At 47.1% G+C, this 26,107-nt stretch overlaps 1 protein-coding gene across 1 annotated transcript in view; it reads left to right on the forward strand.

Moving 5' to 3' along the window:
* LOC147693152 (mitogen-activated protein kinase 14A-like) overlaps positions 1 to 26,107 on the forward strand; it is a 127,782-nt gene that overhangs the window by 34,752 nt on the left and 66,923 nt on the right. The window contains exon 3 of the mRNA XM_086939396.1: positions 8,163 to 8,221. Within this exon, the coding sequence (XP_086795522.1) occupies positions 8,163 to 8,221 (59 nt within the window). The remainder of the gene's footprint in view (positions 1 to 8,162; positions 8,222 to 26,107) is intronic.

Consider the following 26,107-nt stretch of genomic DNA (forward strand, 5'->3'; position numbering starts at 1 on the left):
GCTACATCCACAGGAAATGCCTAAGGACTTCCCCGTGCTGTTTAAGGGGTTAGGCCACCTCAAGGGAAAAGTCATCAAGCTGCACGCGGACCTACCAGTCAGGCCTACAGCATTAAGACACAGGAGAGTGCCGTTTCATCTGCGGCCGTGGGTGGAAGAAGAACTTCAAAAATTGGAAGATTTAGGGGTTATCGAAAAAGCGTCAGCACCGACCCCCTGGGTTTCACCCCTCGTGATTGCCCCGAAACCAAAGCAGCCAGGAGCCATTCGACTGTGCGTCGACATGCGCCTACCGAACAAGGCCATTACGAGAGAACGCCATCTTACACCCACGATGGATGACATTGTCGTGGACCTAAACGGAGCTCTGTGGTTCAGCAAGCTGGATCTCAACGCAGGATACCACCAACTGGAGCTCCACCCAGACAGCCGCAATATTACCACGTTCTCTACACACGTTGGTTTGCGCCGGTACAAGAGGCTAAGCTTCGGCGTCTCCTCTGCCGCAGAAGTTTTTCAGAACGCCATAAAAGAGACGCTGTCGGGATTGTCTGGGGAAATCAATTTGAGCGATGATATTCTTGTATTCTCCAAATCTCTCAAAGAGCACCATATCCACCTCAGAGCTACCCTGCAACGCCTGGCAGATCATGGACTCACCCTGCACCGAGCGAAATGCTCATTCTACCAAGAATCCGTGACCTTTTTTGGTTACATTTTCTCCAGGGATGGGCTGCGCGTTGACCCAAAAAAGGCAGAAGCCATCCGCTTGGCGCCAAGGCCGACGACAGCCATGGAGGTCCGAAGTTTTCTCGGAATGCCCACGTACTGTGGCCGGTTCATCCCCAACCTCACATCCCTCTCTGAGCCCCTGCCGGTTCTGACCAAGGTTGGTCAAGCATTGGTATGGTCCGCCAAGGAAGACTCGGCATTCCAAGCAATCAAGGACGCCCTTATTGATGACAGAGTAATGGCATATTTCCGCCTGAATAGGCGCACAGAGGTGGTTTTTGACGCTAGCCCCATCGGCCTCGGGCTGTTCTAATGCAAGAAACTGATTCAAGATACGGGGTACCCACCGCGTATGCCAGTCGGGCGCTGATAGCAACCGAGATGTGGTATGCCCAAATCGAACGCGAAGCACTGGCGATAAAATGGGCATGCCAACATTTCCATTTATACCTCTACTGCCATGAGTTCCGAGTAATCACAGACCACAAGCTGTTCGTTCCACTATTCGCTGGTACAGCTAGGCTCGCCCCCCCCGGATCGAACGGTGGGCTGTACAGCTGCAGGCGTATCGCTTTGAAGTGCACTTCCGACCCCGCGCGGACAATCCAGCTGATTTCCTGTCGCGACACCCTCATGCGACCCTGCGAGCTCACACGCAAGACGAGGTTGCGGAGGTAGAAGAGTTTGTGCACATGGTCTCGCAGGAGGCCTGTCCCGTTACTTCAATGCTGGAGGACGTTGGGAAAGCCACAGAATTGGACGAGTACCTTAGGAGAGTGAAGACTACGATGGTTACCAGGTGCTGGAAACACTTCCTAGATGGCATCAGCTCTCTCACGACCACGGAGCAAGCATTTCGTCAGCAAGTCTGGAGAGCACAGAGCGAACTCAGTGAAGGTCCCCATGGGGTGGTTCTAAGGGGTACCTCGCTCGTAATTCCAACAAGTCTGCAAATGGAGGTGGTTCGGCTGGCGCATTAAGGGCACCAAGGAGCGTCCAAGACCAAAGCACGACTCAGAAGCAAGGTGTAGTTTCCAGGGATGGACGCCTTGGTGGAGGAGGCGGTACGCAACTGCCACTCATGCACAATCACAGGCAGCGATCCGGTGCCGCACCCCATAATCATGGAGGAACCTTGCCTTGAGCCATGGTACAACCTGAGCATCGACTTTGGCACATTCCCAGATGGTCAAAAGATTCTCGTGCTCATAGACTCGGACTCACGATTTCCTTTTGTCAAGGTGGTACCGTCAACGGCATTCGTACATGTAAAAACAGTACTAGATCGGACATTCTCAATGATGGGTCTGCCTGCCGAAATCCAGTCGGACAAAGGGCCACCCTTCCAGGGCAGAGATTTTCAGACATATCTGGCATCTCGGGGTATTAAACACCGGACGATTACTCCAAAGTGGCCCCAAGCAAACGGAGAGGTCGAGCGGTTTATGCGCACGCTGAACCGAGCCCTGCGGATCGGGGTAGAAAAGGGAAATGATGCCAAAGAGTGCCTCTCGCAGGTTCTCAGTGCATACCGCCAAACACCCCATTGCACCACTTGATGTGCCCCGGCACACCTGTTATTCCGCAAAGTTCCCAGAGACTGCTTGCCGGCTGGCTCTACCTGGAGTCCCCCGGAATTGGATCAGAACGCCATCCAGAATAGGAGGAAACTGACAAATGACAAAGCAAGCCAAGCTCGAAGAACCTAACCCATGAACATCGTTGTTGGGGACAAAATTATACTAAAAGACAGGTATCCAAATTGGAAGTTCCGCACCGCCTATGAGCCGGAAGTGTGGGAAGTCGTCAACGTCCGTGGAACCATGGTGTCGGCAGCACGAGGCACCCGAGTGGTCACTCGGAACACATCGTGGTTTAAGAGAGTCCCCCGTGAGCAGGGCTTAGGGGAATAACAAGCCGAAGACACGGAGTACGGAGACGGACCAACCTCTCCCGAGACCTCCCAGTGCCAAGGCGGAGAGAGACCTACACCATCACAGGACGAGCTTGAGACGATGGAAGTCAGGAGGAGCACCGTGGAGGGGCCCAACGTCCCCGCAGGAAACCCAGAAGAAGCTGAAGCAAGTGAGAACCCGCGAAAACCAGAAGTATGGCCTTCGGCCGAACCCGACCCCCAGTCAAAGACTAAGAGACTACGCATGGCGCCTGAAGAAGAAGGCCTAAATGTTTGTCTACGCAGAGACTATGTATACGAAAGATTGGAGGGATGTAATAACGGAGTCACACGGCCCGTACACACACGCAGTCACGCACACACACACCCCGAGGGCGGGCTCGCCCGAAGGGGAAAAATAAACGGGCGTGAGACCGCACGGGGTCTTCCGCCCATACTAGTAGCGAGTGTCTGTGTGCCCTCATTCAGTGAGTGTAGGCCACACTACATGGCATAGGCAATCCTTGCCCCCAGGTGAGCCACGTCACCAAACAATGCACACTTTAAAGCGCGAGTGCAACATGGCTGCCATGTTAGTAGCAGTTCATCTTCTTATCTCAGAAACAACAAGGCACATTTGTTAAAGGGGGAGTCCAGCATGGCTGTCGGATTAAGAAGAGGCCTTCTAAGCATAATAGAGGCCGTTCTGCACATTTTAGGGCGGAACTCTGACAGGGCCATCGATCGTAAAGACATTTTGGACAAACAAGAGAGGTAATCATAACATAGACTGTGTGTTCCTGTTGGCCATGATGGGAGAGCAGGACGTCTGTCACTCGATGATTCAGTCAAGGGTGATCTCCTCTTTAGGTCGAGTCTACTGGACAGCGCATGCGCTGTCTGTTGCGAGGTAGATTGTGGCTTACCAAAGCCATGCCGGGACTTGGAACCTGCCCTTTGCTTACCTCTGGTTGGCTTTCCTTCTGACTCTCATATGCCTGCTTTTTCTTTGTGTCCTAGTTTGTCAATCTTGTGTTGGTCCCTTCCATGGTACATTGCCTCTTTACGGTATCTTTGATTGGCTGCCACCGATGCTTGCTTCTCAAGCACTATTTCTTCCTTTTGTGTGAAGCCCTCCATGGGAGTGCATGTGTTTTCCAGCGGCCTCCCTTGTCTACGTCTTTCCCCATGCACTCCTTGTTGCTGTCTGTTCTCCCCACCTCCTCCCTTTTGCTCTCACCTGTGTGCTTTTCCCCATGGCTGCCCCCAGCTGTGCCCTCTGTGTTGCTTCCTCCAACCCTCGTGTTGCTTTCACTCCTGCACTTCCCACTGTGCTTTCGCACCCCACCCATGTTGCCTCTGCGCCCTCCCCTGAGCTGCTTTGACATTCCACCACCCTCTGAAGCAGAGGTGTTCAAACTTTATAATGCTGTGCCCCTCCAGTGAAGAAAAAAAATCATTGCCCCCCTCAAATGAAAGCGTATTTTTCCAATTATTCTATAACATTGACAATCTTTAAATATGTATAATCATATTTAAACATTGCAGTTATCAGTTTTAAAAATGAAACCAAATACGTGATTGCCTACATACTATTCTGGTCTGCAAGGTCTTACTAAAGTGTAAAAGTATCATTCAGTGGCCCCTCCCCTTTGACACCTACACCCGGCCATCATATGAATGACAAAAGATGTTAGTAATGGCCTGCTATCAAGTGGCCTTCAGCCCCTCTGTTTCTTTCAGTAAAAACAAAGCACTGCTATCAGCAAGAAGATTCTCGTGGACTGTGCCTGGCGCCCCTACCTTAAATCAGTTAGAGCCATCCCGGGGGCCCGTCCACCAGGAAAACTTCTCTCCCAAGTGTTCCAACGTTCCCCCTGCCCACCATTTAAAAAAAAGAATTACGTTTTTGCTCACTTTATTTTTAGTTACCGATCTTACTTTTAGTTCCTGATCCAACTTGGAGCTGTAACTAAAAAAACATAAAAGCGCCCAAGACATTTTGTGGTAGCGCGCATGGGTTTTGTGCACGCCTACAAAATGATGGGAGCAGCCGTGCCAGCGGCTTTTTTTAAACTTCAATCATGCTTCAAGGCATTCATACGGAATTCTGTGCCGCGTGGATAAAATCTCCCACCACTGAGATCTATTGGAAAAGCCAATGCTTGTTTTAAACTAGCGACTGACTCGATGCAGCTCTCCCAACCTCAGCCATGGAAACACCATTGAAGATGAGCGGTGAACAGGCTTGGCTGAATTTAGTTCAAAAGAAACAGAGTTGATGAATTTGGGCCACAATGTACCTAGTGACTAAGCATGAGCTGAAAATTCATTCCGCTCGCAAAATTTGGGGATTTTTTGCAATTTTGCGATCCGCGAATCGTTGCGAAATTGCCAAACAATCCGCAATTCGCAAGTTCACGAATTTGTTTTGCTTTTTCGCGCTTTAAAAATACAATCTCGCAAGTGCTGCGTTAACTTACCTTGATTCTGAGTTTGCCGAGTTGTTTTCCTCCCACGAACAAGATGGCCGCGCCCAAAAACGACCGCATAGGTACGTTTGCGGTAGCCGCCCTGAAAAAAAAAAAACAGCGAACACGCCAAAATTAAAAAATTCGCAAGTTCGCACAAATTCGTGAATTTTGCGGACCGCAAATTCGCTTTCGTGTGAATTCGCGAACTGCGAATTCGCAAATTTCATCCATACTTACTAGTGAAAACCCAGGATTCAGCCCAAGAAAAAAATCATCGAGAGGAAATGTCAAAATGAGCTGCACTATGAAAAATATAAACCACAAGGAATATGAAATAATTGCTCAAAATAGTGTTTGGATATGTGAAAATTCAAATCTGACGAAACTCGCATGATATGCATCTTGTCAGTGGGATCTTTGCCAGAGTTTACCCTGATTATAGTTCGCTATTTGCAGATCTAAAATGAGCCTTCCAACCAGATGTTAAAATTAGTAACAGCTCATGCAGCCTGGCCCTTCCAGAGTCACAAACATTAGGAGAGAGGCCTGAATGTCACCAAGACAGGGAGGTCAGGGGTTGACAGCACATACCCTCGCCTTCTGAAGGGTTTTGGGGCTGGAGGGAGATGAAGGGGTCTGCAAGGAACTCACGGAGTTAGGATATTAAAGACGGCGTGCTTTAATCCGGTGCACTGAAGACAGCGTGCTTTAATCCGATGCACTGAAGGGGATGTATGACGTTACAACGCATGCTCTTACCACGCATGCTGTTACAACGCCAGTTTTACAACGCAAACCTTTACAACGCATAGTGCTTTGGGATGCTGGATAGTGAAAAGTTTAATTTACTATTCCAACTCCAGTCCCCGTGGACACTAGGGAAGGTGTTGGATAGTAAATTAAATCTATTCCCTATCCTAGAGCGCCCCCCCAGCGCAATGCGTTGTATTGGTTTTCGTTGTAAAACCTGCGTTGTAATAGCATTGCATTGTAAAAGTTTTGTTGTAAAGGATGTTTCCCCACTGAAGGCAGCGTGCTTTAATCCAGTGCACTGAAGACTGCGTGCTTTAATCCGGTGCATTGAAGATGGTGTGCTTTAATCCGGAGCAGTGAAGATGGCGTGCTTTGATCCCGTGCACTGAAGATGGCGTGCTTTGATCCCGTGCACTGAAGATGGCATGCTTTGATCCGATGCACTGAAGATGGCGTGCTTTAATGCAGTGCACTGAAGACGGCGTGCTTTAAGCCGGTGCACTGAAGATGGTGTGCTTTAATGCAGTGCACTGAAGATGGCGTGCTTTGATCCCGTGCACTAAAAATGGCGTGCTTTAATCCGGTGCACTGAAGATGGCGTGCTTTAATCCGGTGCACTGAAGACGGCGTGCTTTAATCCAGTGCACTGATGATGGCATACTTTAATTTGGTGCACTGAAGATGGCGTGCTTTAATTCGGTGCACTGAAGACGGTGTGTTTTATTGTAGTGTACAGCCTTTGCGTCCACTAGGCTCACCAACTGAGATTTTGCTGACCATGTTCCCTACTTACCCTTTTACAGAAGCTTTGTAGTGGGGCAACACGGGAGCAGACTCAGTTTGCACTACTTTGCTCCTTGTGGAAGGAGGAATGGAAAAACGCGTTGTATTAGAGAAAAAAGTTTGAGCCAAGGCAGAAGTAGTAGAAATGGAATCTGGAATCATCGTCAAACCTGTCTAACATATTTATTGATTATAAATGATGTAAATATGCAATGGAGCATTTTAAAAATAAATCCTTGTGTTTGACTAACCTTGTCGAAGGAAATCAAGCAATACTAGGGTAATTAGATTTGCCACCCAAGCAGTGCAAAAAGGAACAAAAAGTGATTTTGTCTCAAGCCTAATCCCATCGTTAACATCTGAAAGTGGAGAAAATCGTGTTTTCCCTTCGATTTATGGAAACACAGCTAGGAGAGTGTACTCAGTCGGCCCAGCTGTTACCTCGGCGCTGTGCCTTGAATGAGCCCCTTCGCTCGACCCCCTATTGCACAAACCACAGAATGGTGCAAACAGGTGAGCGCTCTTCTAATTATACATTTATTCGTGCACTAAAGCAAAGTTCCTGTTGTGAACTGCCCGGGGCATTCCGCGGCGAGGGATCCGTTGCAGGTCAGGAGGGGGGAGTCCGTCCCAGCCCGGCCGGCCTCTGTGATGGTGGAGCTGGACATCCTACAGCCGTCTGCCGGCAGCCCGTCGCTCCCTCTCTGTACTGTCGTCTGATATCCCCGGGTCCTCGGTCTTACACCGTTTGCCTCTTCTCTGCCCAGTGCCGCACCTGGTCCCTGCCTGGAGGTTTTACTCAGACCGAGTGCAGAGCGCAGCATCACGAGGAGGCCCCTCGGGCTCTCCATCCGGGGCCTTCTCACTGGCTGATGGTAGAATCTATTCAAGGTTTATCCTGCCCTTTCGTAAGCACCCTGGGTGTTTCCAATCGCACTGGGGTTCTTTTGCATCAATGCCTGAGATTTAAGCACGTAAAGCCACAATATGACCCGCGTAATTTTCCCTTCTCCTTGTTATATATGCCACATAATTTGCCTTCTTTCATTTCCACATGATTTAGCTAACACTGCCAATTAATTTGGATCTCCCTTGCCACGTACCTCCGGTAGCTATGCATAGAATTATTCCTATTTATGTCTATGTCTAACTCATTGAACCAGCTTGCCTCTCTCTCACACACTCTTAGAACCAGCTTGTGTCTCTCTCTTCCCTGCTTGTCTCTCTCTCACCCTGCCTCTTTCTCACGCTGTGCTGTCTAACTCCTTGAACCAGCTTGCCTCTCTCTCACACACTCTTAGAACCAGCTTGTGTGTCTCTCTTCCCTGCTTGTCTCTCTCTCACTCTGCCTGTTTTTCACGCTGTGCTATCTAACTCCTTGAACCAGCTTGCCTCTCTCTAACACACTCCATGAAGTAGCTTGTCTCTCCATCTTCCACACTCCTTGAACCAGCTTGTCTCTCTCTCCTGCTTGTCTCTCTCCTACCATGCCTGTGTCTCACGCTGTGGTGTCGCTCTCTCCCCAGGTCATCAGCCTCCTCAATGTCTTCACCCCAGACGACTCCCTGGAAACATTCCAGAACTTGTGAGTAAAGAAGACACCGTGTAATTGTGGCAATGATGATGCTGCCTGCAAGAGTGGTAAAGGAGAGAGGGGAGTAGCAAGCGAAATAGCTCAGTGGGTTAACCACCTCCGGCTGACGCCTCTGCAGCCTGTTGCTCTTAGGCTCAAACCTTCCCGTGCTAGTTTTTACACGTGCTCTGGATGGTATATTTAAATTGCATTTTTTAAAAATAAAATGTATACACGTCAGCAATTGAATGTACTGTATTGTATTGTAATTGCATTTATATAGCACCTACTACCACCACGCTTTTTCGGCGAGTAGCACGCTACTCCGAAACCCATAAAGGATTAGTGTTAAATTAGTATAGTAAAAAATGAAAGTAATTTAAGTGGTGGAAAGGTTAGTTAGTTATTGGGATTCAGAAGGATAGCGGAGGGCTAGAAGAGCGCATAAGGTTTGCATTTATAAAGCGCTTGTTACCCCTGATGGGGTGTTGAAGTGCTTTTTCGGTGAGAAGCACACTACTCCGGAACCTATAAATGACTAGTCTTGAATTGGTATGGTGAAATGTGATTGTAATTTGAGTGGTGGATATTAGTCAGCTTTTTGGATAGAGAAGGGTAGAGGAGGAATAGATGGAAAAAAGGTTTGCATTTATAAAGTGCTTGGTACCCCTGATGAGGTTTTGAAGCGTTTTTTTGGCAAGTAGCACGCTACTCTGGAACCCCAAAAGGATTAGTGGTGAGTTAGTATAGTGAAACATTAAAGTAATTTGAGTGATGGATATGTTAGTCAGTTTTTTCGATTGAGAAGGGTAGAAGAGGGAAAAGCTTTGCATCTGGACAATATAAAATATTAACTATATATATATATATATACATATATATATATATATACATATATTCACCAAAGGACTCCATTTTACCGGGGGCCACCAATCCTGCAGGGCGGTCTCAAAACCAGGAATGGAGATCCTGGAAACTTGCGTTTACAGCCACAGGAAAAATGAGACCAACACCGTCTTCTAGAGAGGCTGACTTTATTCGTCTGCATCGTGGGTCAGCAAGAACACTCAAACATCCTTACGCGTTTCGGAGTGGAATACGCCTTGATCACAGGTGAATGTGTTTATAATTTCCAAGTGGTCACGTGCAGTTGGTTTGACACTGCAACTCCCAGAATGCACTGAGGTATTTCTGTAACGTGCGTAGATCAATCGTTCATTTTTCACAGCATCAATGGCTTTAAATGTTATCTACTGGCACGTAATTTGTTTTCCAAAGGTGCATTCCATATTTATACAGCTGAATAGTGCTGAAGAACATCCAAACAGCATAGTGCATAGTAGTGTCCCGCAATGCTGGTCTTGGTGCTTTTCACGCGGTGTTACCAAAGAGAGGAATTACCTCTCTCATCTCCCTTTCTGCAACTAATGCCGCCGCATTGCTTCGGTAGTCCCTTTGTGCCGGCATGCATTAGAGAGCGGATCATGCCCCCTCGTTCAATATTCACCAAAGGACTCTATTTTACCGGGGGCCACCAATCCTGCAGGGCGGTCTCAAAACCAGGAATGGAGATCCTGGAAACTTGCATTTACAGCCACAGGAAAAATGAGACCAACACCGTCTTCTAGAGAAGCTGACTTTATTCGTCTGCATCGTGGGTCAGCAAGAACACTCATACATCCTTACGCGTATATATATATATTACCTACTGGCAGTCGCCAGTAGGTAGATATAGTTAGGACTTAGTTAAGTAGGAAAATGGCAACATTCTATTCCCAATAACTTTGGCGCCGATTGACAAATCTTTGTGACATTTTCAAAACGAATTCTTTGTTGATATCAGCTCCTATGTTGAAAGATTGGAGGTGATTCGTTAAGAGGGGGCTGAGAAAAAAGGGGGATCCCAAAACGTGCTTTCTCCATGTTAATTTCTATAGGAAACTTTAGACAAGGCTACAGGTCGAACGGGTGAACAGAATTACCCCAAATTTGGCAGGGAGAAGGGTCTTGGTCTAGAAAGCACACTTTTGTTCATTTGGTATAAATTTGTTCAGTAGTTTTTGAGAAAAATCAAATTTTTCAGATATCGATATTTGGGAATTCTGCCATCTGATGGGCTAAGGCGGTAAGAGCACGAGCTTGCTGCTGATTGGCTGCGAGCGGTGCGAGTGGTTGCAACTGGGCAGTGTTTGCCGCCATTTTGTGATTCAGTTGAAGCGAGTAAGGGGAAAAAAGGGTGAAAAGAGTGGGAAAGAGGAGGGTAGGAGCACTGTAACCTATGTGGGGTGTTTAGGGTGAGCTATAGAGGGGGTACGAAGCGAAGTATTCACCCCTACCGGTGTGAAAGTGCTGGGCTACGGAAATTAAGTGAGGTATTGCCTAGAGTGTGATGCTGCTAAGGTGAGGTGGTGCGGGACTCTGGGATTAAAGCGTGAGCCCAAATTGTGTGTCTTATGATGTGCAGTCATGTGCCGTGGCCGCTGTACTACAGTTGTGAAAGTAGTGTCAACAGGTGTTTATAACTACTAGGATGAACTACTGACCGGTACTGGTATGAAAGTCCTGGGGTATGGAATATATGTGAGGTATTGTCTAGAGTCTCATGCTGCTAAACGGAGCTGCTGCCGGACTCCGGGATGAAAGCCTGAGCCCAAACTGTGTGTCATATGCTGTGAAGTCATGTGCTCTGGCCGCTGTGCTACATCTGTGCAAGTAGTGTCAGCATGTAGTTATAGCTACTTGGATGAACTTTTGTTTAGAACATTGTAGCTTGTGTGTGGTACTTAGGTGTTGTTGTATAGGGAGCGCGAAGGTAAATCAATATGGTATTTTTAAAGTGCAAACTACTCACGCCTGTGTGTGAGTAGAGCTGGGGATCAAAGCGAAAGGTCTGTGCTGCAAAGTGAGATGGTCTGGCCGCTGCACCACAGCTGTGTGCAGAATACATTTTGGCGAGGGTGTAGGAGTTGGCGTCATATGGCCCTAAAATAGTTGGGCCTAAGTTGTAAGTTATAGGGTGGCTCTAAAAAGAGCCCTTGTGTTAATTACTTGGAGCTACATATAAGTGTGGATGCACAGCTTCAAGTTATATATATATATTTATATATATATATATATATATATGTTGCATTATATATATATATATATATATATATATATATATATATATATATATATATATATATATATATATATCACAACAACTTGGCTCGTTTCTGGTTGACCCCTGGCGCGCCTCCTATCGGTGCGAGTTCCGAATTCAATCGTCCACTCCTCCCTAATCCAGGAAATGAACACGCACTCGTCAGGATCTCGCTTTCCAATTTCTTTATTTATCCAAAGTTCTTAATTCGATTACCAACGCGTTTCGCTGCCAACTGACGGCGTGATCAAGCCGTCAGTTGGCGGCGAAACGCGTTGGTAATCGAATTGAGAACTTTGGATAAATAAAGAAATAGGAAAGCGAGATCCTGACGAGTGCGTGTTCATTTCCTGGATAAGGGAGGAGTGGACGATATATATATATATATATATATATATATATATATATATATATATATATATATATATTAAAGCAACACATCACATATTCTCCTCTTCAAGTATATGTATATCAATAAATATTTTCGGACAAAAATATTATGTCCTAAACATAATTTACAAAAATATCACGTCACTGTAGTTATTAGCAGGAATTCTGCACCCAAATGGAGCTATATTTTGACATCTACCCTGCACAGAATTTAGTTTTTACCCATTATTGGACTGTTTGCTGCTCACCTGCGCGTGCTACACCCGATCCTCCGGATTCTCCTTTACAGCCGATTTCGGGACTGTTTGGAGACGGGGAAGGACCGGACAAAAAAGGAGCCGCCATCTTGGGAGGGTGCAGGGTCAGCGGGCTAGCTGTCGGGACTCCACCTGGCCGATAGGCATAAATTTCAGGCCACAGCACTCCCCAGCACCTTTGGGGACTCCTGAGGCGGAAGCCGGGACCCCGTTTCAGCTGTTGCTTTGAAATTGCGTTAATAGAGAAATCTTGCTTTTAAAATTGTAAACCCTGCACAGAATTTTTTTTTACCCATTATTGCACTGTTTGCTGCTCACCTGCGCGTGCTACACCCGATCCTCCCGATTCTCCTTTACAGCCGATTTCGGGGCTGTTTGGAGACGGGGAAGGACCGGTCAAAAAAGGAGCCGCCATCTTGGGAGGGTGCAGGGTCGGCGGGCTAGCTGTCGGGACTCCACCTGACCTAACTACTCCTTTATAAAATGGGTACACCTGCCCAGACGCGAAGCGGACGCTCGCAGCGGGCGCGCCGAAGGCAAGCCCGTCTGTGCCCGTCCGCGCCAGACCGCAATGGGAGGCGGGAGACGCTGCCCTGTTTACTATGAGTGACCAAGCTCCTGAGTTCTATACTTACTCAGGAGCAGCCCTGCGTGAAATAGGACTCAGCATACCCAGCGGACCTAGCCTGGGATGTCAGTGCAATCTCTCATTTCTTGCCACGCTGGACGGTCCTGTATCTTGCATCTCATGCCGCTTTCAAAGCCTACAGGGCGGGCTTCCCACAAGGGACCCATTAACAGAACCCACACAACACCAGCTGAATCTTACCCATATTCTATGTAATGTCCGCTCTCTTGTAAAACACTCTATAGAGATCTGGGACATGATCTCTACCCTCTCCCCGGATGTATGCTTTTTTACAGAGACCTGGCTAAATCCCACTAATATACCGGCCATTAATCTCGCCATACCAACGGATTATAAATGTATCTAACTTGACAGAAGGGGAAAGTCAGGAGGTGGAATAGGAATTGCCTTTAAAAACCATCTTAACACCATCAACGCGTATGGTTTTCCCCACCTGCGCTGAAAATCTGTAAATCCCATTAATCATGACGAGCTCAGCTCGGCATGAGTGTACGAGAGGTGTACCTCATGACGAGCTGAGCTCGTCATGAGCGTCGAAGGTGTTAAAGTACAATGGATATCTTCCATTAGCAATGATATAATGGAACTAGGCATCTTTAAAGTGTCAGTGTCCCCAACAATTTCCTGGGATGGGGCCTTGCTCTATCGACCACCTTGTCCCAAATCCAAATCTAATTTCTCCACGGTCCTGAAAGAACTCATTGCCATGCAGGCCGTGGCTTCCAGCAATTTCATCCTTTCGGGAGACTTTAATTTTTATGGAGAGGAGGAAAAAAACCCAGAGGTAATGAGGCTCTTCTAGAATTTGAGCGATATTGGTCTTAAACAGATGGTGTCCAGACCAACACATTCGGCTGGCCATACCCTAGACCTCATCTTTACCAACTCAGAACAACTGAGAGTATCACAGCCGCTTCCCCTTGTCTGGTCTGACCACTAAATGATTCAATTTTCCCTTCGGCTTAAATCAGGACCAAAATATAGGACTAATCCTACATATAAAAACGGGAAAAGCAAAAGGCCATGGCACAACCTAACTCTGGATAATTTTAACGAAACATGTATCCAATTCTCCCCCAATATTGAGCTAAATGACTGATACCCCTCAGCTATGTTATCTAGCTTTAATTCAGCCTTAACGAAAACATTTGATATAGTGATTCCATTAAAGAGAGTCAACCCCTCATTGAAGAGACCATCGGCTCCCTGGTACTCGGATGAATTGAAATCCCTAAAATCCACGTGCAAAGCACATGAGAGAAAATGGAGAAAGGAAAAATCACCAGAGGATAGGAAAGTTTATAATGCATCCCTATCCCATTATCATCAATCAATAAAAACTGCCCGATGTCTATATTTACATACTCAAATCGAAAAATCCAGAAATTCCACTAAAGCTTTATTTGACATTGTCAAAGACTTTTCCTCACCTTTAGCATGCAAACAAACACCACCTGAATCCCAAATATTATGTGACTCTATAGCACACTTTTTTTAATGACAAAATTGCCAAAATGTATGTTAACTTTCCTGCCACCGACATCAACAACTCCTGTCCAAACATTAACTTGAAAAACTCCTCTACTTCAACTGTAGGTGCTCTCAACCAGTTCAAGCCCATTTCACTTGCTGATACAAACAAACTAATGCGAACAGCAAAATCCGGTTCACCAATGGACCTATGTCCACCTAGCGTTATGGCTCTTTTGTCTCCAACTTGCGCTCCCATTGTCCAAAACATCCTCAATGCCTCTATTTCTACTGGCCTCTTTCGGAGCGCATGGAAAGAGGCCTCTGTGCGGCCCATCCTAAAAAAGCCATCTGCAGATCCCCAGGGGTTAAGTAATTACAGGCCAATATCCCTGTAACCCCTACTGGGGAAACTGCTGAAGTCCACAATAAATACACAACTCAGTCAGTATTTGGAAATCAAAGACATACTAGATCCCTCCCAGTCGGGCTTTCGCACCGGCTTCAGCACAGAAACAGCCACTTTGGGTGTTACTGATTCGCTGAGACGTACCCTCGATGCCGGAGGACCCTCGATCCTGATCCTCTTAGATCTCTCCGCAGCTTTTGACACGATATCTCATCAGCGGCTAGCGGAGAGACTGATTGAGTGTGGCATCGGGGGCATAGCCTTACAGTGGCTGAGAAATTTCTTAATGGACAGATGGCAAACCACTACACTTGGACCATTCGTCTCAAAAAAAAAATCCTGTTGGGCAAAGGGGTGGCTCAGGGCTATTTTCTTAGCCCCACCCTCTTTTAATATATACTTGGCCCCCCCGGCCAAGATAGTCCAATCTTCCAGCTTCGAGATAGTCTCGTACTCCGATGACACGCAGCTACTATTTTCAATAGGCAAAAATATTACTGACGAGAAACTACGCTTTTCGGGCGGTATGCTAGCAATCGCGAACTGGATGAAGGAGCGGTATCTGCAGCTCAACCCGGAAAAAACTGAGCTTATGCTCTTGGGTAAGGACACCCACTTTTGGACTCCTGACTGGTGGCCCCCCCAATTGGGTGATGCACCAATGCCTTCCTCCTCCGTGAAAAGCCTGGGGATCCAGCTGGATGTTATGCTTAACATGAAAGATAATGTAAAAAATATTGCAGGATCATGTTACTATAACCTGCGTCTATTACGTAGAATCATTCCCTATCTACCATTGGAACATTGCAGAACTGTAGTACAGGCAATGGTAGTGAGCAGGTTAGATTACGGAAACGCCCTGTTGGCTGAAGTAGGCGCTACCACTCTGGCAAAATAGCAGGTAATACAGAACACCGCCGCCAGAATGATTCTAAATTGTCCCCCTGGATCCCCATCCCTCCTCCAGCTCAGACAACTGTACTGGCTTCCGGTGCAAAAAAGATCCTTGTTCAAAATATGCTGTCTCTCCTTTAAAGCTCTTATAGGGGAGGGACCATCCTACCTCCAAAACAAACTTTCCAAACAATCACATGAATGCAATTTAAGATCTGATGCCTTAGCTCTCTTGAAGATCCCTCGTATTCGGTTAACCCGCACAGGTGGCAGAGCTTTCTCGTATATAGCCCCCAAATACCGGAATTCACTACCAGTGGCCCTGCGAAAATCCAGCACCTATATGTCTTTCAGGAAACAATTAAAAACATTCTTGTTCTAAGTCTGCTTCTTCATAATATAACTCTTTCTCCGTTCCCCTCTCTGACTTACCATTGGTACAGCGCTGAGATGCCCCCGGGTGAGTCATGTGCTATATAAAAAGCACAAGACTGCGGTAACCGCCACCGAGCCTCCAGTCCTCCAAAACGAGCTATTATGCTCTAACCAGTCCTTGGACACAGACGAGCTTATCTCCGATTCGGCTGCTCCTTGATACCACTCCGAGTGACTAGCTATTGCTCCAAACATCTTTTTGAAATTCAATTTCACTATGCTCGCAGAAAGGCATAGTGATAATTTTCAAAAAAGACAACAATGATTAATTCTTTGTCCTGATGATAATGCCCAAATTTAATAAGGCATCGAAACGTCGTCGACTTGCAAAAAAACCCTTATGCAATATGATATTGAAATATTGTAAAAATGCAAAGCTGTGGTTATGAAAATTCACGTCTGTAAATACTGAATACAAGTTCACAGACCTACTGTAGCTTTGCCCTTTTGGCCATTGCTTTCGTTGTTTTGTCTTCTATGTTGTGGGTCACGGCTGTGCCCACTTGTTATCTCAGTGTTCTTAAATTTTTGTTTTATTGACCAAAACGCTTAATTAAAACTTCTTGTCCGGCTGGACAATAGACACTACACTTATCAGGTGTTCTGATTATTTGTTTGTAATTCATTCTGTCCATATGTAGGGACCAGTGTTTTGTAAAATATATCAAAATCCATAACATAACTTGCACAATGTTTTGTGGGGCAGCATTTTCTTTAAGTGTGTGCGGATGTAATTGTATATAAATAGCGCTTATTACCACTTACGAGGCTTTGAAGCGGTTTTCAGCGAGTAGCACGAAAATCCTGAACCCAAAAAGGATTAGTGGTGAGTTAGTATAGCGAAATATGAGTTAATTTGAGCGTTGGACAGGTGAGTCTGTTAGTTGGGTTGTTGTATGTGCATGTGTCTGGAGATCCACTGTATGTGTGTGTGTTCCCGTTCATGTGCAGCTACTCACTGCTGGGTCATCAAGCAGACAGTAGGTGTCATGACGTCACATTTGACTGTTTGGTGAGGCTGGCTTTGGGGTCTTCAGTTTTAGAGCCAATGAGAGGCTGGGAAAGCATCAGTAGCCCCAGGGATCCTGAGACATGTAAAGTATTCTGAGGCCATCCCAGAAATTAGAAGACTGCTTGGTAACCAGGGGCATAACAGAGGCCCCTGCTGCCCATGCTGAGCAGGGGGCCCTGAACCTTCACGCCCGCCCCCACCAATCACCCTATCAGTATGAATACTTGCGGTATATGGGAGTCTCAGAGGCACGTCACTGCATTCTGCAGGAGGCGCCATCATTTTGTGGTGCCACTGTAGGTAGTGGCGGCCTAAAGCCCAACCAGAGACCCCTCCATGCTCCACACTGAGGGGGTGGGGTGAGGGGCTGGCTAATTTGATGCCCTCAAGTGGCTGCGCCACCCCATTCCGACACAAAGGTCCCGATTCACAGAACTAACTTAAGACAAAATCATAAACTTACTACTGTTGATATTCACAGAAGTTAGGATGTTGTCTTAAGTCTTTCTTAAGTCTGTCTTAAGACAAACTTAAGACAAAATCCTAACTTCTGTGAATACCAAAAGTAGTAAGTTTAGAATTTTGTCTTAAGTTAGTTCTGTGAATCGGGCCCAAAACGTCTAATTGTAGGCACAATGGGGTTTGCGACTCTTAGCAAATTGCCATTTAGAAAGCGTATGTAAGGGGCGTTCCTTCCAAATTTTGAGTGGGTGTGGCATGTGTGATTTGCAACCGTAATTCCAGTCCCAAACCATTCTAGACCTCATAACTCCTGAGTTGGGGTGCTAACTGATTTGCAAAGGAGAATTTGGACTTCTTACGCTTTGGGAATGAGGTTGGCGGCTTTGAGGGAAATGGGCAAGGGTGCAGGGGACCACTGTTGTCACTGAAGTTTTTCAAAACAGAAAACATTATTTTGCTTTCTAACCAGCCTTGGTTCTTGTAAGTGACTCCGGCTGCTTTAAAAAATATATGTTTTCTGTTTTCAAATGAAATCACAGGGATGGTGGTTTGCTGCGATAGATTTTTGGGAATCGAATCTTAGTACATCAGGCCGTTTGCGTGTAATTGGTAAGCCCAGTGCACCGAAGGTTAGAGCGCTGTCTTTCCAGTGCACTATCAAACACCAGCATGGTCAAGGGCCAGAGCTGCCTTCGTATGTGCGACGCACGTCAAGGACGCCAACATCAGGCACATAGTGCATGCTTGTGCAATAAAAAGCATTGCAAAAGCCAACAGGCATGATGTTTGTATAGCGCACGGATCAGTCACACGCACTCCATACAAACGTCATGCTCAGTGCTTTAAATGGGAAAATATAAGTGCAGGTTCTCATTAAATTGAGTTAGGGGTTTGGTTAGTGGGCGGGGTTAGAGGCAGAGCGAGACATGCTGATACAAAGACACTTCTATTGAGTATTCATTTGGCCCTTGAACTGCCTGATATTAGTCTCAAACTTAGGATATGTGCAGATTAAAGGCTACATGTGCTAAGAAAGGGTGGTGTGAAGACTTGTTTGGAACAAGCCCTAAATCATAATGGAAGGAGCTTGTAAAGTATGAGAGCATCCAAGCCATCTCCAGTAGTATTCGCACTTTCAGGCTAATATTCAGTGTGTCCCATAACCAAAGAGATGCTGCATAGCATCATTAATAATAAATTCTACACCACTCAGACTCGCAACGCCCATTGGGCTCAAGGAGCTACAGCCCCCCCCCCCCCTCCCCCCCCTCCGGTGTGTCAGCCCGGGCTGAGACAGCTACACACAGACAGTTTTTGGGCTGTTGTAGGCTGGCTGGTCTGGTGTCTGTCTTATCGCAGCCGCACCGAGTACTTCACAGGTCTTTAAAAGACCATTTACTTCCTAACGAGGCTTTGTTGTTTTTTCACCCCTTCTTAGAACCCCTGGATCTCTACTCTGCCTATTGCTGGAAGAAGACGGCCCCCCACCCCACATTTTTCTATCAACCCTTCCACCCCCCAAAAATAATGGTGGCGCTAGTTGCGTCTCAGACACCACTTGCAGGACATACCAAAACACGTGAGGAATGTATTAATCTAAACAAAACGTGTTAACTCATTACATGAAATGAAGGGTAAACACGAAATGTTAATGTTTCTTTGTTGTAATATTTGCAGCCTCCTAATGTCATACTCTTCTTACGTGCTTGACTTAAGTGAAATCCTTAGATCGTGTAGAGTGCGCGCACATACACACAGACACGAGCTTTCCACACGTTTCTTTTCAAATACCCTTTAAGTGTCCCGATTCTCTTCCTCTATGATCTCATTTCTCTGACAAACATACACAATATCAGGCAAACACGAACACATAAGCAGAAAATACACACAAGGCTCCCAGCGATTATTCCTTAGTTACTTCGCAGCGCCAGCGACGGTGCAAACGAGATTGACAGAGCAGGGCCTGGATGGGGACTCCTCTCAGACACGGCAGGGGGGTGAGATCTCCAACACCGGACAGCCCACATCCCGTGCATAATGCAAATGAGCCGCTGCTGAATGGTTCATGGTGGCTCGGCTAAGGGCTAAGAGGCGCTTCGGATGTCAGATCTGCTCCGCTCTGACTGTCGCGAGCTCAGCAGCACTAGCAGCAATGAGCGAACATTTCTTGCTACCGGTACTCTCCTTGGCAGTGGAGAAGTGCCGGTACTCAGTACCGGTGAGTACCGGCCCATTTAAAGCACTGGTCATGCTGTACTAAAGCGCAGAGAAACGCATTTGATAAAGTGAAGCTGCAGAAAGAGCTGCTGTACTCTTTCACACCCCGGTGCTACCGAGAGACATCTGATTTCAGATGTAAAGGAGTCCCTCATGCATTCCAGTGGAAGAACACAGCCAAACACCAATAGAAATGCAGTGAGATTAAATATCGCTTTGGCTGATCGATAGGGTGACCAGACGTCCCGGTTTTCCCCGGACGGTCCCCGTTTTTGGAGAAATGTCCCGGTGTCCCGACACTTTTCTCCAAGTCAGTGAAATGTCCGGGTTTTTAAACCGTGTCCGGGGTAAACATAGAAATGTCCCGGTTTTTTATTGGTGTTTCGGTTGAGCAGACGCTCGCATGCTCTCTTTTCTTAACGTGATGTCACGTAGGTGAGCTGAGCGTTGTAGCAGGAAGGGAAATCCTTTGAAGAGAGAGCCTTTCTCCCAGGATTTCCCTTCTCTTTGTACAACGCAGCGCCACCTACGTGTTAGGATCAACCTTGGTGATGGAAAGTGCATATCCAGGAAGGTATAAATGACTTGAACCAGGGTTAAATGCTTGCCCTAATGTTGTTTAATATCTTCATCTGAAATGTCCCGGCCGAATTAGACTTTGCAAACACTAATTTTCCGAAAATCGGACGGTAGTCCTTTGCGAGCAGGACTAAGCAGCCATGGCAGCCAAGGTTTTATATTGCTATGTGTAACATTTTCATATTTTCAATGTAATTATGAGTGACACTTTTTAGTGAGCAAAATCAAGCAATGAAGAGAGGGAAATATATTACAATAAATTACATTTGAGAAACAAAAAAAGTTTCAGCTGAAGCAACGCACCTGGAGGCGCAGGGAAGTCTCAAGTATAGCAAACTGCTAGTGCGCTGTAGTTTTTATAATTTTAAAAACGAGTCTCTCGCAACACTTAGACATTTGTTTCAAAGTTCTTTAAGGAATGGCCTGTTTAACTTGAGGCCGCTCAGCACAAATGAGTTAATATACAAAATAAACGTCCTGCTCTATTTCCCACCCACACGCTCCAATAATTAGTGTGTTTTTAATGCACTTCATCTTCAGTTTAGCTAGCAGTCATGTACCACAGGTATACATCTGGGTATCAGCCGCCTTCACATACACGGGCACCACCTTCGCGAGACACCTACAAGCATCTTGTAAGCTCTTAATTTAATTACCTATCATCCAACTAAAGCCCAGTTGGGCTGTTGGCGCGCCACAGTGAAGTGAAGTGAAAACTGACCGGGGCAGACTGGAGCACGCCTCCCCTAGCATTTTGGGCAAGCCAGCCTCGGGCCCTGTGATGCTTATGCACACACTTACTTGGTCAGATCCCGCGCGGCCGACAGCCTTACGCTACTAATAAGAAATTATGTGGGAGAAGATTGATCATGTATAGTGGCATTAGTAAGCAGTGTCAAGTGAGTATCTAACCAGCACAGAGAAATCAGGTTACATCAGCCGGCCTGTGAAAGGTGCTGTGCCATGCATGTTGTGTGCACCTTTCACTGATGGCCGCTATGTGCAAGTCTGTGCGTGGGTGTGACTCGTGTGTGTGTGTGTGGCCAAGAGGCAATACAATGGAATCACTCATTCTGTACATTCTTAAGATCTACAGGCAGCCCTTCCGTTTGCCTCGCCACACCTCTCCTGCCCAAATTCAACTTGAGTTTGGCCTTGTAAGCAAGCAGAATGGGGAGGTCCACACGAGCGGGCTCACTGCTTAGTGCTAGAGTGCAGTGACAATATGCACTTCAAGCTGATTTGTACTTGGTCTGAACAGCGTCAGTACTTTGGGCATGATTCACAATGTAACCTTAGGCCAAAAGTTTATGAATTTTGGTAGTCACAAAGGGACTTGCAAGTAGTAATAAAAGACCTCTGATTTGTCGTCTGTAATGCTTCATCTCCGTCGGTGGAGGGAGCTGTCATTGTAGTCCTTTTTCTATGTCTATGACAGTTTTGAACTTGTCCTACTTTTATGTCGATGGTTACTGCAAACAGTAGTCCTAATTCTATGTCTATGACCTGTCCCCGTTTTTTGTTTTGAGAATCTGGTCACCCTACTGATCGAGGATGTGAATGACAATGTCTCCAGCCAATGGCTGAAGATTCCAGAGCAAAAGAAGCCAAATGCTGCCTGAGGCCACCCAGCCCCCCTCAGAGGATGCATAGAACGCAGTCTGTTCACAACACACAGTGCAAGCTCCATGCATGTGAACTAGAGGAGGGGGCCCGCAGACCCCCTAGGATGAATTTAGTCGTGTTCACTGGTTTGAAAGTTTTAATAAATGAAACAATAGAACGCTGGCCTCGCTCCCACCACCACAGCGGAAGGACCCATTTCTATGTTTTCCTATTAAACACTATGCAGACAGGGTTATCGATTCTTTACCTAAACCTGTGTAAATCTATTAATAGTATTGGCTCCAAAACACCTCTGGTGCACACTCATTTGTGCACTAGTGATGTGAGCATGTTCACCAAGTGGTGTCGTTTGTTGTTAATACCAGCTCATCTCGCTGAGCCACCCCCTAACAAGCCATCCCACCCCCTTCCACCTGTTTGCCAAACAGTGCCGATCCAAACACGATAACGCCTTGCACCTGTATATAAACCATTAGTGGAGCTACATGGAAACTGCGCTCCAGAGGCACAGTTTAACATCAGGTCTAAGGTGTTTCCAATGGATATTTAACTCAGCAGCCACTGGGGCCCCTGTATTGTAGCTGCAGCCAGGGACTAGCTGTGGGGGAACGGACCCCACACCCGTGGCAGGCTCCTATAGGTGTCCCTGTGCAGAAAAGAGGGGTCGCAATCAGAACAGGCACCCGCGTGCCCAAGAAAGGCTTGGCATCCGCCTTGAGGGCACCACCACAGGAAGGGGTACACGTTGGACCCTCTGCTACATCTGAATAACAGAAGAGCTCCGGGATACCCTCGCGGGTGATAGTGCACTTTACAAATACACATGACATGTCCGCCATATAGGAAGAGACGAGGAGCAAGTGAGCGTGGCGGGCACAGAGTTAAATATTGATACAACTGAAGGTGCCGCCACCTCCTGCCAGAGACTCCGAGACCAAGGTCCGGGCAGTGGGCACGTCACCCCCCAGATTGTTACTGAAACTTTAAATGGAGATAGAGTGGATGGTAGTGTGCCCAGCCATGGCGAAGGCTTGCCCTGGGCCTTGCACATGCCACCCCAGGGCTCTATACCCACTCTACGTGTCTTACTGCAAGAAGACCAACCAAAGCCGCCGCTTGCAGACCGCCCCCCCCTCCACCCGCCCACACTCGCCTGTGGTTCCTCTTTTTGAGTATGGTGTAGGATTAGTGTTTAATTTGAGACGGTGGTTTCTGGTGCTCGGCACTGGCACATAATTGATAACACTAGCACTTGTTATTGTTTGCCTCAAGTTGGCACTGTTTGACTAATTTCGAAATGAGCAGAACAACAGTTAATTAATATATTAATATACATTAAAAATGACTAATACCTGCTCCTCAACCCATTCTCGTAGCTTTGGGGGCCTGGAATAGTCTGAATGTTCACCCTTGTGGGAGTGTAATGTTAGTAGTTGTGTTGGTACTGTCATTGGCAGTGCTGGCAGAGACAATGCGTGGCGCAAGCTGCAGTGGCCTCCTGACAGGGCCCGCACTTACTTTTTTACAAATTAGGAACTGTGTGAGATTGCCTGTGCCTAGACACTCGTACTTGTGTACGTGTGGTGAAAGACGCCTCAAAAATGCACAAAGCCACCTCTTATCACACATTTTACTCCACATACCTTCATAGATATCTTGCCAAAGACCCTATGAAGCAATATTTACAGTCCACCTAAGTTTGATCAATATTCCTTGTCCAATCATGTGCTTTGCTAGCACTGGCCACTCCCTCTAATGTGCTGAAAATGTCCAAAGCAGCCCTCAGTTCAGGAGGCCAGGACTGCACTGGGGCCAGGGGTCATGGGCTTGCTCTGAGAGCAGTCCCACATCCGGCAGCCTCCTGGGTAAATCCCATAGCGACAGAATGGCCAGTCGTGCACGCGGGAAGGAGAGCCCTGAACTCCACAGTAGCGTAATGTGCTTTAAAACACATCATTGGCACCTCTTTCCCAAAAAACCCTTGGTGGCCTCCCTGAACCCCCTCTAAAGAGGGTTTTAAAACGCGTCCATGGTGTTTGCACAGCACAACCCCAGCCACAAGGGAGTGGATCACTGCATATGGTCAAAGAGTGACTGACGGACAGGAGAGGCAGCTGTCTGTGCACTTTTCATTTCATCCACGCTGTTGGTCCGGTGTGGGTTATAATGCGCCGTCAAGGGGGTTCTGTTTTGACTCGGAAACTTGTACTTTCAATCAATCAATCAATCAGGGGTTTGTTAAGCGTGACTACTCACTACGTGAGGGTCTCAAGGCGCTAGGGGGGGTTGCAGAATCCATTCCATCAAGGAGGAGGTCTGTTGAAGAGCAAGGATTCTTACAAAGATGGGGAGTGATGTTGTCTGTCTAAGGTGGAGCGGAAGGGAGTTCCAGCCTCTTACCGTGAGGAAGGAGAAGGAGCGGCCTCCCGATCTGGTCTTCTTGGTGTGGGGGACCATGTCGTAGAAGAGCTGGGCTGAACGTAGGGTCCTTTGGGGTGTGTGGAATTTGAGTCAGCTGTTCAGGTATGCTGCTCCGGTGCCATTGAGGGCCTTGTGTGTGTGGGTGAGTATCGTGAAGGTGATTCTCGCCTCGACGGGAAGCCAGTGGAGTGTGCGCAGGTGCTGGGAGATGTGGCAGTGTCTTGTCAGGTTGTGGACCAGTCTTGCGGTGGCGTTCTGGATGTTCTGTAGCTTGCGAGTGAGGTTTTTATTTATTTCGGCGTGTGTTGTTGTAGTCAAGTCTGCTGATGACCAGGGCATGAGTGACGGTCTTTCTGTGTTAGAGGGGGATCCATTTGAAGGTCTTACGAAGGAGGCGGAGGGTGTGGAAGCAGAGGGACGAGACAGAGTTGATCTGGCGGTCCATTTTGAGCTCCGAGTCAAGGATGATTCCCTGCTTGCGTGCGTGGTCCGTGGGGTTTGGCAGGTTTCCGAGGGCGGGGGGCCACCAGGTGTCGCTCCAGGCATCAGTGTTTGGGCCCATGATGAGTAATTCTGTTTTGTTGGTGTTTAGTTGTAGGCAGCTGTTTTTCATCCATTTGGCGACTGCTTCTATGCTTTCTCGAAAGTTGTGTCTGGTGGTGTTGGATTCGTTGGATAGGGAGAGGAGGAGTTTGGTGTCGTAAGCGTACGATACAATGTTGAGTCCGAGCGGAGCCATGTAGACGTTGAAGAGCGTCGGGCTGAGGGAGGAGCCCTGGGGGACTCTGCAGGTGGTAGGTGTAGGGTCCGAGAGGAAAGGGGGGAGTCTGACCTGCTGCGTTCTGCCAGAGAAGAAGGAGCGGATCCAGTCGGGCCTTGTCCTGGATTCCTGCGTCACGGAGTCTGCGTATTAGGGTGCGGTGAGAGACTGTGTCGAACGCGGCTGAGAGGTCGAGGAGGATGAAGGCTACTATTTCTCCTTTGCTCAGTAGGGTGTGGATGTCATCTGTTGCAGCGAGGAAGGCGGTTTCCGTACTGTGTTGTTTTCTGAAGTCGGATTGAGAGGAATCGAGAATGTTGTGCTCTTCGATGAATGTGGCTAGTTGGCTGTTGATGGCTTTCTTGATGACTTTCGCTGGGAACGGGAGCAGGGTCTGCAGTTTTTGAGGTCAGTGGGGTCCGCGAGGGATTCTTCAGGAGAGGGTTGACCTCAGCGCATTTCCAATCATCTGGGAACTAGGCGGTTGTGTTCAGTGTATTGGTTGTCTTCATCGAAGTTGACGTAGATTCTCTTGATTTTGAGATGGAAAATGGTGCTGAGTTTGTCGCAGAGGTCTTGTGAGGGAGAGATGTCAGTAGACTCGCTGGTGGGTTGGGCAAACTCCTTGATGATGTTGAAGAGTTCCTTGCTGTTGTGGGCGTGGGTGGAGTTTCTGTCTTTGATCACTTTTTTCCTTGTTTCTTTGATGAGTTGGCGGTAGGCTTAGGTGGTGGCTCTGAAGTTGTGGATTTGGTGCTCCTCCAGGTGTTTTCGAGGTGGCGGCAAGTGCGTCTGGACTCTCAAAGTTCGGTGGTAAAAAGCAGAGTTTGAAACTAATTTCCCCACTTCTCCTTGATGTAGATTAGTGCCCAAAATACACTGTACCATTAAATCAATGGGGTATCACCCATAGAATCAAAGGACCTGAGTATGAATTAGTGTAAAGAAAAACAATGGTCCTTGACTATCAATCAGAAAAAACCTTATGTAAAAATCATTTCTAATTTAGGAAATGCAATTAAATCTGCATGCTTTAACTCAAGCAAGGTGGGGGAGATATATTCAATTTAACACTGATTTTATACACATTGAATGCAAAGAGAAAGCAGTACCCAAGGTTGATGAATAAAAAGAAAAGGATTGTAACCACACTCTAGATACGTGTACTACCAAAA

This window comes from Lissotriton vulgaris, chromosome 9, assembly GCF_964263255.1.
Source record: "Lissotriton vulgaris chromosome 9, aLisVul1.2, whole genome shotgun sequence".
Lineage (NCBI taxonomy): Eukaryota > Metazoa > Chordata > Amphibia > Caudata > Salamandridae > Lissotriton > Lissotriton vulgaris.